Consider the following 15311-nt stretch of genomic DNA (forward strand, 5'->3'; position numbering starts at 1 on the left):
ATTTGCGAATTTCAGATCATTCGAGATGCTCAGACATTGTCGGCGCGAATGAATCATAGGGGGGCATGTGCCTGTGATAATGACACTGGTGACGGTGCCGGTGTGCTTTGCGCAATACCGCACGATTACTATGCCAATGAAATTCGGTAAGAAAGTCAGTGTGTCCGAGCGACATGATGCTAAATCTTTATTTCGACGAGATCCGTGCTTAGTTTCTGAAGCTTTCATAACTTCTGATGTATATCCAATCCATGATATCCAATTAATTTTCGCCCAAGCCAAGTGCCTGTGTCACATTTACGCTGTTGTCCGACTGAACTAAAAATTTAATTTCAGAGTTTATTGTTTGAATTAAATTTTGAAGTAAATTTAATTCAAAAATACAAATCGTAATACCATTATGAAAGTCAGAGAATCACGTCTTGTAACTTGATTACTGTTGTATTAGTTTCGATTTTGATATCCTCGAATTTTTTATTCAAAATTTTGATATTGATTATTTAAGGTTGCGAGAGAACATTTTATAAATAACTGACTGCAATCAGAAGGACGATTACACGTAGTTTCTGTGATTCATAAACTTTTGGCAGGTGTTTCGTTTCTCGATTACACATATTAGAGGTCCTTTCGAATTCTCAGAGAAATTCCCTCAGATTCACAAAATTTATTCCTGAACTTTTAGATGTCACGCATCCATCGCTTCTTACAATTGTCTATACATATATCTATGAGTATTTTGTGGATTTTTAATTTCACAAATCCTTGGCACATTTCTATACATCTTTCGTCACAGATCTTCGTTTTGTCACAAATCTCTGAGTCTACAACTCGACAGATCCTTAGTTTCTCTAATCCTTGTACTGTTTTCGACAAATCGTAGAAACTACATATTGTTAATTCTACAGAATTTTGATGTTTCAAACATGAATTAGTTAGGCTGACCAAATTATTTTTCGTGTTATAGCGAACAACAAAATATCGAACTGCCCGAGTTCGGACGATATGCGACCGGTATCTTATTCCTTGACAAGAACACCCACAAGGCGGCAGAAGCCGCATTTGAGAAGCTTGCTAAGGAGTGCAATTTGAGAGTAGGATATCATTTTTGTTATCTGTTTGAATGCTTAAATTAACGCATTATTTTACATGCGTTATTTTAAATGCGTTGAGTACGATATCGGGCATATTCTCGAGGTCGCGTGATTCGTAGGTGCTGTGTTGGCGTAACGTTCCCACCGATGGCACCCAAATTGGCCGAGTGGCGAAGAAGTGTGAACCGTACATGCGTCAAGTGTTCGTTACCGGCGATCAAGATGCAGAAACGCTTAAACGACAGGTAATTTGCTTAATCCCTAAAGGTCGAGTTGTGTCTGAAGTCAATTAGCTCTGGTCAGCGTTCACCTCTCTAAATTCTAGCTTTATATTCATAACTAACAATAAGATCGAAAAATAATTTCAATTAACCAGATTTGTTTAATTGTTTAATCAGCATTAACTGATATTCATATTTCCGGCATTCTTTTACTATTTATTAATCGCTAAAATGTACATTCGTTGGCAATTAATAATTCCATTTTTTCCATACGTTGTCTTCGGAGCCTATTTTGGAAGACTCTCCCCCATTAATTATTAAATGAATCGAAAGTTACGCGCGCCGTATCGTGCTCCGAGTTAAACGACTTGGCATTAAACGACTTTGCCAATTTATAAAATTAGAACTCGGATTCGTCGCAGATAGCCGCGATTTTCAAGGTTGAAACGCACACCGACCTTTCGTTTGATCGATTAATTACACGTTTCATATTTCGTCTTTAGTCTTACGTTTCGATCATGTTCTGTTCGTCAGATTTTCGTGCTGAGGAAGAGATCGTCGCATACAATCCCGCGACCAGAATTGCGGTACTACATTTGCTCGTTGTCGTTGAAGACGGTCGTCTACAAAGGTCAGCTCACCGCTGACCAGTTATGGCTGTATTTCACGGACTTGAAGGTGAGTCCGTGAATTATTTATGTGCTGTTTTTTTTTTCCTCAAAAAAAGTATCGCTCTTGTCTGGAAGTCTTTATATACGTAAAATGCATTATGTATGCCGTCGTATATAGAGAAACAGTGATGTAATATCGCATACATTTTTTTTTCTTTCATATCAGTCTCCGAAATTCGAGACCTATCTGGCACTGGTACACACACGGTTCTCTACAAATACTTTTCCGAGTTGGGAAAGAGCGCATCCTTTACGGTAAGATACTACATAAAATTTCATAAAAATCGCGGATAAAATGACATATTATAAGTGGCCATTTCCAAAAGCTAATTAATCACTTTTAATAATGGGTTGGAAATGAGGACATATATTTGTATTTATTCAATTCCGTTATTTTTCGTAAGCGATACGAATAAAAAAAATCCGACAATTTTTTTGACGTGTAACTTTCTGTTTTCGGTCGCTTAGTCATATTGTTCAATTATATTGCTTGAAAAGTATATGAAATTGCTTTAATGACCTTTTTTAATAAAAAAAAAAGTTAAATAGACTTTAAAAGTACAAATGGAACTCTTCAAATTTGTTCGAGCTTTTTCACGATTGTTACTGTACTATATTTACGCGAGCGTTACTTCTGTAGTAACTTAACGATAAATCCTCCGCGTAAAAATGAGGTTGTGTAGTAACTTATAATAATTCACTCCGCGCCGCGTAAACGTAGTGTATGAGTGATAAAGATTCTATTTTGAGCACTTATTAAACAATAGGTCAGCGTAATAATTATCGACTACTTATTTTGTTATAGAACTTTTTTCCTTGTTCAATTTTTCTGCGTATTTTCTTTAATTTCTTTTCAGCATATCAAAAATTCGTGATAGATATATATATATATATATATATATATATATATATATATATATTTGTTTTGTAGACAACGCACTATAAAACTCAATGCTGCTTTCACAGGTTTCGAGTAGTGTTTGGTAGTCCCTCATTACAGCGATAAATAAAATGTTATCATAATCATAGTTTCCACACAGGACGTTTCAAAACCGCAAATAGTGAGCATCGATATAACGCGCAATGTTTGTTCATAGCTTGCTTGCTCATAACGGCGAAATTAATACCCTGCGCGGCAATGTGAACTTCATGAAGGCGCGAGAGGGTGTGATGAGCAGCCATATATACGGCGATCAGCTGAAACAGTTATATCCAGTCGTAGAACCGAATCTCTCTGACTCTGGTTCGGCGGACTGTGTACTCGAGTTCTTGGTGATGGCAGGTCAACGCTCCTTGCCCGAGGTGAATTTACGTTATGAAATGTACCATAAACGTTTAACATTGAAATATAAATCCCCGTGTTGCTATAAATCCTCGATTTTATAGAAAACTGATTTCACAAATTTTATGAATCATTATTCTCGAAAATATTTCTTTTCACAGATAGTTTTACAGATTTAAATAGATTCTCGAAATTCTCTCCTTGATATATCATAAAACTTCGTAATAATCTTTAATCCTTATTCCGTAAATCCTTAGTTTTAAAGGGCATTCTTTCTACTTTTCCTGTCTAGGAATATTCCAACAAAAAAATCCTTGCCTCTGTGTTTGAAACATCATTGTCCTTTTAATACGAAGAATTTACATGACTAAACTGCACTCTTCATTCCGTATATCGATTATCCAGAGTGCCACGTACTACGATCGCGCATTACGATTCCTTTAGTTTCTCGATTTCAAGAATGTCGATCCTCGAACAAACAGTAATGTAACACTTGAAATCATTACTGAATCCAGGCTGTCCTGACGATGGTACCGGAGGCTTGGCAGAACGACTTGACGATGGCCACTGAAAAGCGGGAATTCTACCACTGGGCGGCCTGCGCTATGGAACCCTGGGACGGCCCGGCTCTTCTGACCTTCACCGACGGCCGCTACGTCGGCGCTATCTTGGACAGGTAGAAATTTTCTATCTCTCGTTACGTCTCGTTTATCACACGTTTTTACGTAGGCTCCACTTCCCCTCTCGTTCGTGCTATCTGGTAACCCTTGCCACATTTTGTGTCCATAGATCCATGAGTCTGCGACTCCGCGGATCGAAAGCGATTCGCGGTTGTGCGGGTTCTTGGATCTTTGACTCCATTGATTTTCAACACTTTGAATCCAGTCGCGCTGACGTTGCACATGCCGCATTTTATAATTCAAAATGTTTCGATGTTAAACGTAAACATCCGATATGAATTCCTTCTTAATATATTATTGTTTCTCTTAAGAATAGCGAAGAGAAATTATTACCAAACACATTGTTGACATTAACGACGGGAGTTATATTAGTTGGCTTACATATTAGTTAAAATATAAATTTATTGGGAGATATCAAATTGTCAAAATGAAATTAATGCGGCGATAAATTAAACTCTTAACTGTCAACGTGTTCAAAAAATGCGGAAGATAAATGTGTATTAATTTGCTATTGCATAAGATTCCCAAAAACCATTGAAAGAATTCGCATAAATTCGCTGGAAACTGCACGGGTAAGCAAGTGAATTCTTTTGCATTGAAATAATTCCGTGCAATAGTAAATTAATATCGCAAAGAATTGTCAATGTCACAAGTATCATAAATATTTCTCAAACATGTAATAGAGAAATATAGAATCTGAAATATCTCTGAAATGTCTAATTTGCAATCAACAAAGAAATAATAAAACGTTTCACAAAATTAACGTCGCGTTGACAGTTTAAATTTAATTAAATTAAAAAGGTCACGCGATTTAATTAACTCTTTGTAGCATTCCTGCAATATTACAGCAGGTACTTTTTTGCTTTTTAATTTTTTATCGCAATTTAATTTTATTTAGTAATTTTATTAATGTAAATTGCTATAAAAGTACTTTCTCGTTATTGATAAGCTGTTTAAAGCACAGCTCAAAAATAAATGTAGTGGGAGGTAGAGTTGCAAAGAATTGAATTGGATTCGAATTCAAAGTGTTGAAAGCATTCTATTGAAAGAGAAACGAGCCGAACGAAAGGATTCTGCGGTGTCGTTTGTTATGGGAGCCGCGAAGAAAGAATGCTAGGCTATACGTGGGCGTATTGCCTACGCTTTGCAAGACGCATTCAGCAGGATTAACGGTGATCACGAAATATATGAGAACGGTGCACACGTGTAGAGATATTCTCGGGTACAGGTAAACATGGATTTCTAAGGCAAAGGGAAGTCGTGCAATCGAACGAAGGGTAGAAAAATACCCTTCACCCCATGATTCCAATTTTATTATACTATAGAGATTATGCGGAATAAAACGTACGATAAAAATATTCTTCGGGGAAAATAGCAATTTCTTTATAAGAATATTTTTACTAAAAATTGCTTTAGGGGAAAGTTATTAAAGCTTCCGTTTTATCGAGACACGATTTTATTTTTACACGATAGCAGAAAGCTTACAGTAACAAGCAGCAATCGTGATAAATAATATAAAATGCCCATTCCTTAACTGTCCTAGGATTCTAGAAATGAAGTAATATTACAGATAGAAATTTCCTGAAAAATTTAAAATTGATATATTTATTTATCGAAAATTAGAAATGCATCGTTTTCTGAAAGCTTTTAGTTTTCCTATTATACTTAGCAATTAAGCAAATCTTTGTTTTGATAATAAAACTTTGTTTTTTATGCTCTTTTTATTTTACTTTTGTTTAATAGGCTCTTATTGTTTTTAATTATAAATGATATTGGATTTATATTTATTATAGTATCCATTTATTTTCGATTACTTATATCTCGAAGTTTATCAACATTTTAATAATGAAATAACCGCCTTAATTTGTCCTTTCATATCCACAGTAAATTTGTAGCACCTTGCAAAATATGAAATTACTAGATATAAAATACGAACAATAATTATTCAGAAAGTAAATGTACAAAAGCTTATAAAAACAAGTAAAAAGAAAACCAGAAAATACATCAGAAGAATTTCGCGCGACTTCCCTTTGCCCTGCCTTGTTCTTGTACAGCCAAAGCGAGAATCGATATTTACGATTTACTAAGTGTCCATCGTTGTCCCGACGTGCTGCTAACGCAGGTAAATAGGGCCTAGGCCAAGAGACTGAGAGAGCGAGAGAAAGAAAAATGATATAGAGAGCGAAAGAGAGAGAGAGAGAGAGAGAGAGAGAGAGAGAGAGAGAGAGAGAGAGAGAGAGAGAGAGAGAGAGAGAGAGAGTATAACGCGAGTAAGCCAGCAGGAAGGCAGGCAAGCGAACGAACGAACAGCAATGTAGTTCACTCAGCTGATACCTAGCGCGAGACACAGAGGTAGTGTGAAATACAAAAGACCTTTTTGAATTTTTGTTTGGCAGAAACGGCCTGCGCCCGTCGCGCTTCTACGTCACTAAGGATAACATGATGGTGATGGCGTCCGAAGTGGGCGTCTATGATACTCCGCCCAGCAATGTAGTCCTGAAGGTAAACGAAGGAAATATGCGCATCCCAAGCACCAGCCGATTCCACGGGAGTGTCTCTCACTCTGTCTGAGGCAGAGACAGCTAGCTCGCAGCGATTTATGATTTACGCGACGAATCAACCCTCGTATGCTCAATCTTTTTCCCCCAGCCCCCTTTTCTCTCATTTCCGCGCCTATTCTCTACATTTCTCCCCCGATATACAGCAATTTCAGCTAGTCCGGAAGAGCGACCAAGGGGGCCCTCGCGTCCTATCCGGAGAAGTTGGACCCTTTTCCCTCTGGCCAAGGATCTCTGTACGAAAACGACGAAAGAGCCTGCTCGCATTACAATTGTACAAAAGCAATGCTTGCGCATTTAGTCGCGCGATAAGCCGACTTGGATTTTTTTAACGTCATTTGAAAGTTTCGCTGTTTCCGAGAGCGGCTTTCGTTGAGATTGTTCAACGGGCGATAACATTGATCGCTTAGAGTGAGCCTTTACTTGGCTACGTTTTTCGAAAATACACTCTGACAGAGCGACTCTTGTGTGTATCAGCGAAACTCTCAAACGCCATATCTAGCTTCGGAAACGCGTCTTCTCGCCATCATTCTCGACGGTTCGCATTTGTCTCGTGGTGTGTCGACTGAGTATTATTGTGTCACAAAACAACCCGCTTTGTTGATCTCTCGCTGATTTCTCATTAGAGGAGGAGGAAGAGGAGGTGGCGATACGGCAGAACTCTCTTTATTGGAAGAAAGTCGTGATTTCCTTGACGATAAAATTCCGAGGACAGAATTGGGAGAAAATCATAGCTTGTTGATTCCGCGGGATAATGGTTTTTTGCAGATTTACGGCTTGATAATTGCATGCTTACGCAAATTTTGAGTTCCAGAGGTCTTTGGTTATACAAATCGTTGATCATATACGTCCTTGGTTACGTATGTTGCGTCCTCGGCCAGGTTCTTAAATCTATGGGCGTCTTCGTTCTGGGATGCAAGCACCATCATGCGATTTGTTTACTACACAAATCATTTTTTTTATCATCATATTTCATCTATGTCTAACAAATACATTGCTCGTTACATTTTGGCATCTCTGTCGGAAGCAACAAGCGTATCGTCTCCATCGAGTCCTAACGAATATAATATTTCGGCCCAAATGATCAATCGAGTGCATCGAGACAGATGCTCGTGTATAAATAGACAATAAACAGAGTTCTACCATGCGGACGAGAATAAAGCGATTTACATTTTAAACGCTCGTCGGATAATTTTGTGCGAATTCTATAGATCTCAGATATTACGAAACAATGTAATGTACTGGCACTCTGCTTTTACACTGGCCGATGATCACCAATGCCAGCCATTGAGCCGATCATCACTGACTCCATCCAGGACTCGGTAATCCTCAAATGTATATTTTTTGCACACATTTTTCTTTCGTTCCTCTAATAAGGTTGCAGAAATGTCACATTCGAGGATTAAAGGTAAATCGATATCCAATGAGTCGGTAAGGGCAGACTGTCATCGATCGATTCGCAATACCTACTCGCTGTATGTTAGTATACATGTATAATAGCTAATCACATATATCGTATTTTATTTATTTTTTGATCATGTATCATGTATGATGTATAATTTGTCATCTAGGGACTAGGTTTGTATAGAGCTGTAGGACCGTCATCCAGTGCTGTCATATGAATGTCGATCATCGACGTGTCGAACCCGTTCTATGGCGATTATTGGTGTACTCTTTTATTTGCAGAGTCGCTTGAAGCCCGGCCGGATGCTTCTCGTTGACACCGAAGAGAAGAGGATCATACAGGATGTCGAGCTGAAGTTGCAGATCGCTCGAAACAGGCCTCATTCCAAGTGGCTCAAGGAACAGGTAGCTAAACGTTCTTTTCCCCAACCGAGGATCAATTCGCGATCAATTGTCACATTATCGGCGTCGACATTTCAAATATTACTCTTCTGAGAATAAGGCCGAATTTTAAGAGTGCTATTTAAAAAGATTATTACTCGAGATAAAAGTAAAAAATTTTTTCTATTATGATGCTTGTTTAATGCCGATTACGAGACACTCCTGTATATAACTTCTTGTATGTAATGTTTTATACATAAGATATGTATGTTAAAATTAACGTGCTTGCATGAAGAATATTATTGCACATTATATCTATAGGCCAACTCGAAAATTGAGTAACTCTCTTCGCTTTTCCCCCTCATCATATATATATATCAATTACTCAATCAATTAATACACTTAATTAGTCAACTAACGCAATCTAAAGTCATCAAGTATCAATGTTACTTTTTCATGAAATATTTAACTCAGGAATTCCGTTGGTTTTAATGAAAATTGCAATAATATGATTGTGTTAGAAAAATTTTCATCGAAGTCGTCACAAGAAAAATTTCTAACGCAAAACTAACTTTTTTTTATACTGCTGTACATGCTGTATCGTCGATATGCAGAGGGTGAGTCGTTCTAATCATACCATTTTAAGTATGTTGATTTCTTTCGGTGTACAGGTGGAGGTAGCAATACAATAAAAGAATACAAATTAATATGTATAGTAGGTAGTAGTATAGTAAAAATATATTATGAATGAATAAGTAGAAGTATCCGCGAAAATATCTCAGATAATTTTTTTTGCATGAAGGTTTGCCACATCTATTATCTTTATCTTTAGTGGAGGCAAATTAGACCAAAAAAGTGCGTTATCTCGGAACCGGTTAAAACTACTCGGATTTGAACGTTGCTTTTTTAAATGTAGATAATTAAAAACACTACAATGTTTATGGGTTAAAAATTGACGCTTTTTTTATAAAATAAAAATTTATTAAATAAATTTATTAAATAAATTTATTAGATAAACAATTAGCGTCAATTTTTGACCCATAAACATTGTAGTGTTTTTAATTACCTACATTAAAAAAAAAAACGTTCAAATCCGAGTAGTTTTAACCGGTTCCGAGATAAAAACCTAATTTGCCTCCACTACTTTTCGTATTTCAGTTGTTAGCTAACTTATTAATTAACTAATCAATCGCTAACAGAACTTCCGGTTTGATATCTGCTTGTGCTCGATCATAGAAAACATATATCATCCAATTGCGGTACCAGTTCTACTCTTCAACCTTTTTTAAGACACTCTTAGTTTCGGCAACTAGTTTTTATTGGTGATGCTGTTTTGAACGCAGATCACCATGGAGGAATTGCGCGCCGCACATGTTCGCAACAGCAGTGCAGGGGACGTAATCGAGAACGGTCTATCCGCCGAGACAGCCACCGCAAAAAAGAACGCTATCAACGGCGTAAACGAGGTTTCGGCCGTGAATAAAGTTTGGAGCGGCGACAAACGGCTCTCTCTTTACTGTTATACTCTGGAGACTATCAATTTATTGCTTCTGCCCATGGTGCAAACCAAGTATGTATACCATAAATTTTTCCCTATCAACACCACATTTCGTATGTCTGATATTTCATATACAATAACAAATAACACTAAATTCGTGTAAATTCAAAGAATTACTTATTATAAATTTAATGTAATTAAACGATACTTCGATATTATTTTCGACGTTTGTGGCGGTATACGCCACCAGCAATACCCATTTTACGGTTACCAAATAATGATATTTTCATGCATTAATAATAAATATTCACGAACAATGAAAATTGTCTTTCAGGAAAGAAGCGTTAGGATCTATGGGCAATGACGCTCCCCTGGCGTGCTTGTCTGAATTCCAACCATTGATATATGAATATTTCAAGCAATTATTCGCGCAGGTAGACCAAAATTGAACTATCGTTAATTTAAAACGCAAAATATAATAGAAAAGTGAAGAAAGAAATTATAGAAATTAGTTTACCAATTAATTAAGTATGATCTAACTAACATATATCTTTGATACGTTAACACATCTCTCGATTACGATTTCTATACAGGTAACGAATCCACCGATCGATCCATTCCGCGAAAAGATCGTAATGTCCATGCTTTGCCCAATCGGACCCGAGAGTAACATTCTGGAGCCGAACGAGTTGCAAGTACATCGCCTATTCCTGCCCCAACCGATACTGTCTCTGAGTGATTTTGAGGTTCTCAAGCACACGACCCATCGTAATTGGAGAACAAAAGTGATCGATATCACTTACCCTGTTCAAGACGGGCCCGGTGGTTTGCTGAAGACGCTGGATCGCGTTAGCAGTGAGGCTAATGTGGCCGCTAGGGAAGGTTATCAGCTTCTCGTACTATCCGATCGACAAGGTGGCCCGACAAGGTGAGCTCGATTTGTAAACCAAAATATCGATATATTCTAAACTGATCTTGATGAGAAACTAGAATTCATATCTGTTTTGTTGACTTTAGAGTTCCGGTAAGCAGCCTGTTAGCTTTGGGCGCTGTTCATCATCATTTAATCGAAGAGAGACAGCGAATGAAGGTCGGTCTCATATTGGAAACCGCCGAGGCTCGAGAGGTGCATCATATTTGCGTGCTACTTGGTTACGGAGCAGATGCCATATGTCCTTACTTGGTATTCGAGATGGCGAAAAATCTGAGGGCGGATCACGTTTTCGATGAAACCTTTACTGATGATGTTATTTTTAAGGTAAATCTTACAAAACAAAAATTATTGTTTGAAGATGTTAACGATAAGAAGAGCTTTTTGTTTGAATATGAAAGATAAAAATGAAAATTATCTAATTGTTTAAATTCTGTAGAATTACGCAGAAGCTATGGAACGAGGAATTGCGAAAGTGATGGCCAAGATGGGAATCTCGACCTTGCAATCCTACAAAGGAGCGCAGATATTTGAAGCAGTTGGATTGGCCGACGAAGTCATCGATAAATGCTTCAAGGTATTTTTCATATTATAGCCTAAATCGGCCTAAAATAATACGAGAAAAATATATTCATATATTCTATAATTAAAAATAGTTTTTAATAAATAAATAAATAAAACACATATTTTTTAAATGTTTTTAATTTTTTAAATATTTATAATCACGAAATAAATAAATTATAACTTTTTTTAAATATTGTTTTGTATATTATTTTATTTTTCAGATGCAAATGATTAATACTTGGATCCAATTAATGATTATTTAATGATTCAAACTTTTTAATGATGCATCTTAGTAAAATTTTATTTATTTTGTTGCAATATATCGTTAAACAATATTATCTTTAATTGCAAATTATGCACATTCGAATTTTTCAGGGTACTCATTCTCGTATTGGCGGCGTGACGTTCGATATTTTGGGCAAGGAGGCGTTCGAGCGGCATCAAATAACGTATTGGGACAAACCAATGGATTTGCTGGTCATTCGCAATCCAGGAGTTTATCACTGGCGAGCCGGTGGCGAGAAACATATCAATGATCCCGCGAGCATTGCTAGTTTACAGGTAATGAAGACATTTTCGGACATAATATCTTAAAAACTAACTTAAAACATTGAAAATTTACATTTACTATAAGAAACGTAATTGTGTGCAGGCTTTATCCTAAAAAAATTTATAAAATACATTTTTCTTTAACAATCATCTTTTTTCGTTAGGAATATGTTGTCTCCAAAAACAACTCTGCTTATGAAAATTATCGCAAGACCACGATGGAAGTGGTGAAAGCTTGCACTCTACGCGGCCAACTCGAACTGAAGAATTCGCGCGATCCGATTCCCGTCACGGACGTGGAACCCGCGTCGGAAATTGTTAAACGTTTCGCGACTGGCGCGATGAGTTTCGGCAGCATTTCCTTGGAAGCTCACAGTACTCTGGCAATCGCCATGAACCGCATCGGTGGCAAGTCGAACACCGGCGAAGGCGGTGAAAACGCGGACAGGTATGATCAAGAAGAAAAGATAATAAAAGATTGTATGATCTAAAGAGTTTAAGAATGTCGAACGTCTCTTATAAAATTATTATTACAACTATTGCGACTAATTAACAATATCAGATAAACCTGTAACCAACTGTTTATCGTTATCCAACAGATACCTAAACCAGGATCCGGAGTTTAGCCAGCGTTCATCTATCAAACAAGTAGCGAGTGGTCGGTTTGGCGTTACTGCCAGTTATCTAGCGAATGCGGACGACTTGCAGATCAAGATGGCACAGGGCGCGAAACCCGGTGAGGGCGGCGAGCTTCCTGGTTATAAGGTCACCGCGGAGATTGCTGCCACCAGGCACTCGGTACCTGGGGTAGGTTTGATCTCGCCGCCACCGCATCATGACATCTATTCGATCGAGGATCTGGCCGAGCTGATTTACGATCTCAAGTGCGCCAATCCATACGCCCGTATCTCCGTCAAACTTGTGTCTGAGGTCGGAGTGGGCGTCGTCGCCGCCGGCGTCGCCAAAGGCAAGGCCGAGCACGTAGTGATATCCGGCCACGACGGCGGCACCGGCGCCAGCAGTTGGACCGGCATTAAGTCCGCCGGATTGCCCTGGGAATTAGGCATCGCCGAGACGCATCAGGTGTTGACCCTAAACAATCTGCGGTCGCGCATGATTGTCCAGGCGGACGGCCAGATGCGCACGGGTTTCGACATTGTGGTGGCTGCGCTGCTTGGTGCGGATGAGTTCGGCTTCAGCACCGCCCCGCTAATCGCAATGGGCTGCACAATGATGAGAAAGTGCCACCTGAACACCTGTCCAGTAGGCATCGCCACGCAAGATCCGGTGTTACGAAAGAAATTCGAGGGCAAGCCGGAGCATGTGATCAATTTCTTCTTCGCCTTGGCTGAAGAGGTATGGGAACGACTTACAATTAGATATTTTTATTTTGACATCTTCCATTTATCTTGATGTTTAGCCACTGCTTGATTTCTTTACTGGTATTATTTTCATATATTCTTATTTATTTTTTTAAATATTTTTTCTTCTCAAAATGATTATTGAGCCGGAGTGTTAATTAAATGAAATTCTTATATTAAAATTGAGAGAAACTTGAATATAATATATATATATATAATATATAAATAAAATAAATATATAATATAATTTAATTTTTATATAAATACAAAGAATTATTTTAACGAGTTTATTAGATTTATCTATTATTTTTCTTGTTTCTGCAGGTACGTTCGCATATGGCGAACCTGGGCATCCGCAAGTTCCAGGATCTAATCGGACGCACAGACCTCCTTAAAGTACGTGACGACATCTCTGTTGAAAAAGCCAAGACCCTAAATCTCAGCAATGTTCTGCGAAACGCGCTGGACTTAAGACCCGGCGTAAATATCAAGGGCGGCACCGTAAAACAAGACTTCCAGCTGGAGAACAGACTCGACAATAAACTAATTGAACTGGCCGAACCTGTTTTAAATGGAGTACACGCTCGAGCTGACATCGAAATGAATATCAACAACGAATGTAGGGCATTCGGATCGACGCTGAGTTATCACGTAGCGAAGTAAGTATGTCGATATTCCCGAGTTCAGATAAAAAATCAACGAAACAAAACTGATACATAATTTATATCGTTTACCAATAATTTTAACTTTCTTATTCTCATTTATGTTGCAATTGCTTCGCAGACGATTTGGAGATGACGGATTGCCCGAGCATAGCATCAATATCAAGATGAAAGGCTCTGCGGGTCAGAGTTTTTGCGCTTTCATGACAAAGGGTATTCATGTCACTCTTGAAGGCGATGCTAACGATTACGTCGGCAAAGTAAGCACGAATTTCTTAAACTTTTGAATTTGCGACACAAATAATCCATACATCATTTCATATTGATCCAATCAAATCTGTATTGTATCGTATTAAATACGATACGTATCTAAATACTAAAAACTTAACTGTTATTGATATTCTCTCGTACAGAAGAAATAAATAATTTTATTTGCAGGGTCTCTGCGGAGGTGAAATTGTCATATACCCGCCGAAGGATTCCGAGTTCAATTCGGAGGAGAATGTGATCGTCGGGAATGTCTGCCTTTACGGCGCTACTTCCGGAAAAGCCTACTTCCGCGGCATCGCTGCCGAAAGATTCAGTGTGCGTAACAGTGGGGCGGTTGTTGTGGTGGAGGGTGTGGGTGATCACGGTTGCGAATACATGACCGGCGGTTGCGCCTTGATCCTAGGTCTTACTGGTCGAAATTTCGCGGCTGGAATGTCCGGTGGAATCGCATACGTCTTGGATGTCGACGGCTCCTTCAAGAGCAAGTGCAACCCCGAAATGGTGGAGTTGCTATCGTTCAACAACCCAGAAGAAATCGCCTATGTGAAACAACTACTGGAAGAGTTCATCGAAAAGACCGGTTCGTTGATCGCACAAGATTTACTCGCCACATGGCCGGAACCCACCACGAGATTCGTCAAGGTCTTCCCTTACGAGTACCAGCGAGCTCTCAAACAGCTGGAGGAAGCAAAGCAACAAACACCCAACGCAATTAACGGTAACGAACAGATAACGAACGGCAAGATCAAAGATATAGAGGATTCAATGGAAGACGCAGAGATGGCACAGCGAAAGTTGGACAAGATCAAAGGCTTTATGAAGTACTCAAGGCAGAAAGCCATGTACAGACCGGTCGAAAAGCGTGTAGAGGACTGGGATGAGATATACAACTTCCAGGGTGTCAGGAAGACTCTGCGAGTACAAGCGGCAAGGTGCATGGAGTGCGGCGTCCCATTTTGTCAGAGCAGTCACGGTTGCCCGTTGGGCAACATCATTCCTAAGTGGAACGATCTCGTATTCCACAAAAACTGGAAGGAGGCCTTAAATCAATTGTTGCAAACTAATAATTTCCCTGGTGAGTCAATTTATGTGAGAAATTTTTTATTAAATACAAATATTCCCCCCTTGGTTCCATTTTTTGCACATAAAAATTTTACTTTTCATATGTAATAACTTTCTATTGCATTT

At 38.5% G+C, this 15311-nt stretch overlaps 1 protein-coding gene across 6 annotated transcripts in view; it reads left to right on the plus strand.

Moving 5' to 3' along the window:
- Positions 1-15311, plus strand: part of LOC143900059 (uncharacterized) — a 34752-nt gene that overhangs the window by 14346 nt on the left and 5095 nt on the right. For 4 of the 6 annotated variants that reach the window (XM_077410990.1, XM_077410989.1, XM_077410991.1 and 1 more), the window contains exons 3-22: positions 16-146; positions 965-1091; positions 1211-1336; positions 1847-1990; positions 2150-2238; positions 3081-3285; positions 3781-3941; positions 6342-6447; positions 8190-8312; positions 9632-9858; positions 10121-10220; positions 10380-10714; positions 10804-11044; positions 11157-11294; positions 11657-11842; positions 11995-12278; positions 12430-13186; positions 13516-13850; positions 13975-14113; positions 14292-15198. In XM_077410990.1, coding sequence (XP_077267116.1) covers positions 16-146; positions 965-1091; positions 1211-1336; positions 1847-1990; positions 2150-2238; positions 3081-3285; positions 3781-3941; positions 6342-6447; positions 8190-8312; positions 9632-9858; positions 10121-10220; positions 10380-10714; positions 10804-11044; positions 11157-11294; positions 11657-11842; positions 11995-12278; positions 12430-13186; positions 13516-13850; positions 13975-14113; positions 14292-15198 — 4861 coding nt within the window. Of the gene's footprint in view, positions 1-15; positions 147-964; positions 1092-1210; positions 1337-1846; positions 1991-2149; positions 2239-3080; positions 3286-3780; positions 3942-6341; positions 6448-8189; positions 8313-9631; positions 9859-10120; positions 10221-10379; positions 10715-10803; positions 11045-11156; positions 11295-11656; positions 11843-11994; positions 12279-12429; positions 13187-13515; positions 13851-13974; positions 14114-14291; positions 15199-15311 lie in introns of those variants that run through there. The other 2 variants (XM_077410993.1, XM_077410992.1) reach the window with 2 other exon arrangements.

The sequence above is a fragment of the Temnothorax americanus genome, unplaced genomic scaffold (assembly GCF_048541705.1).
Source record: "Temnothorax americanus isolate GAGA-0224 unplaced genomic scaffold, ASM4854170v1 Scaffold3, whole genome shotgun sequence".
In the NCBI taxonomy this organism is placed as follows: Eukaryota; Metazoa; Arthropoda; class Insecta; order Hymenoptera; family Formicidae; genus Temnothorax; species Temnothorax americanus.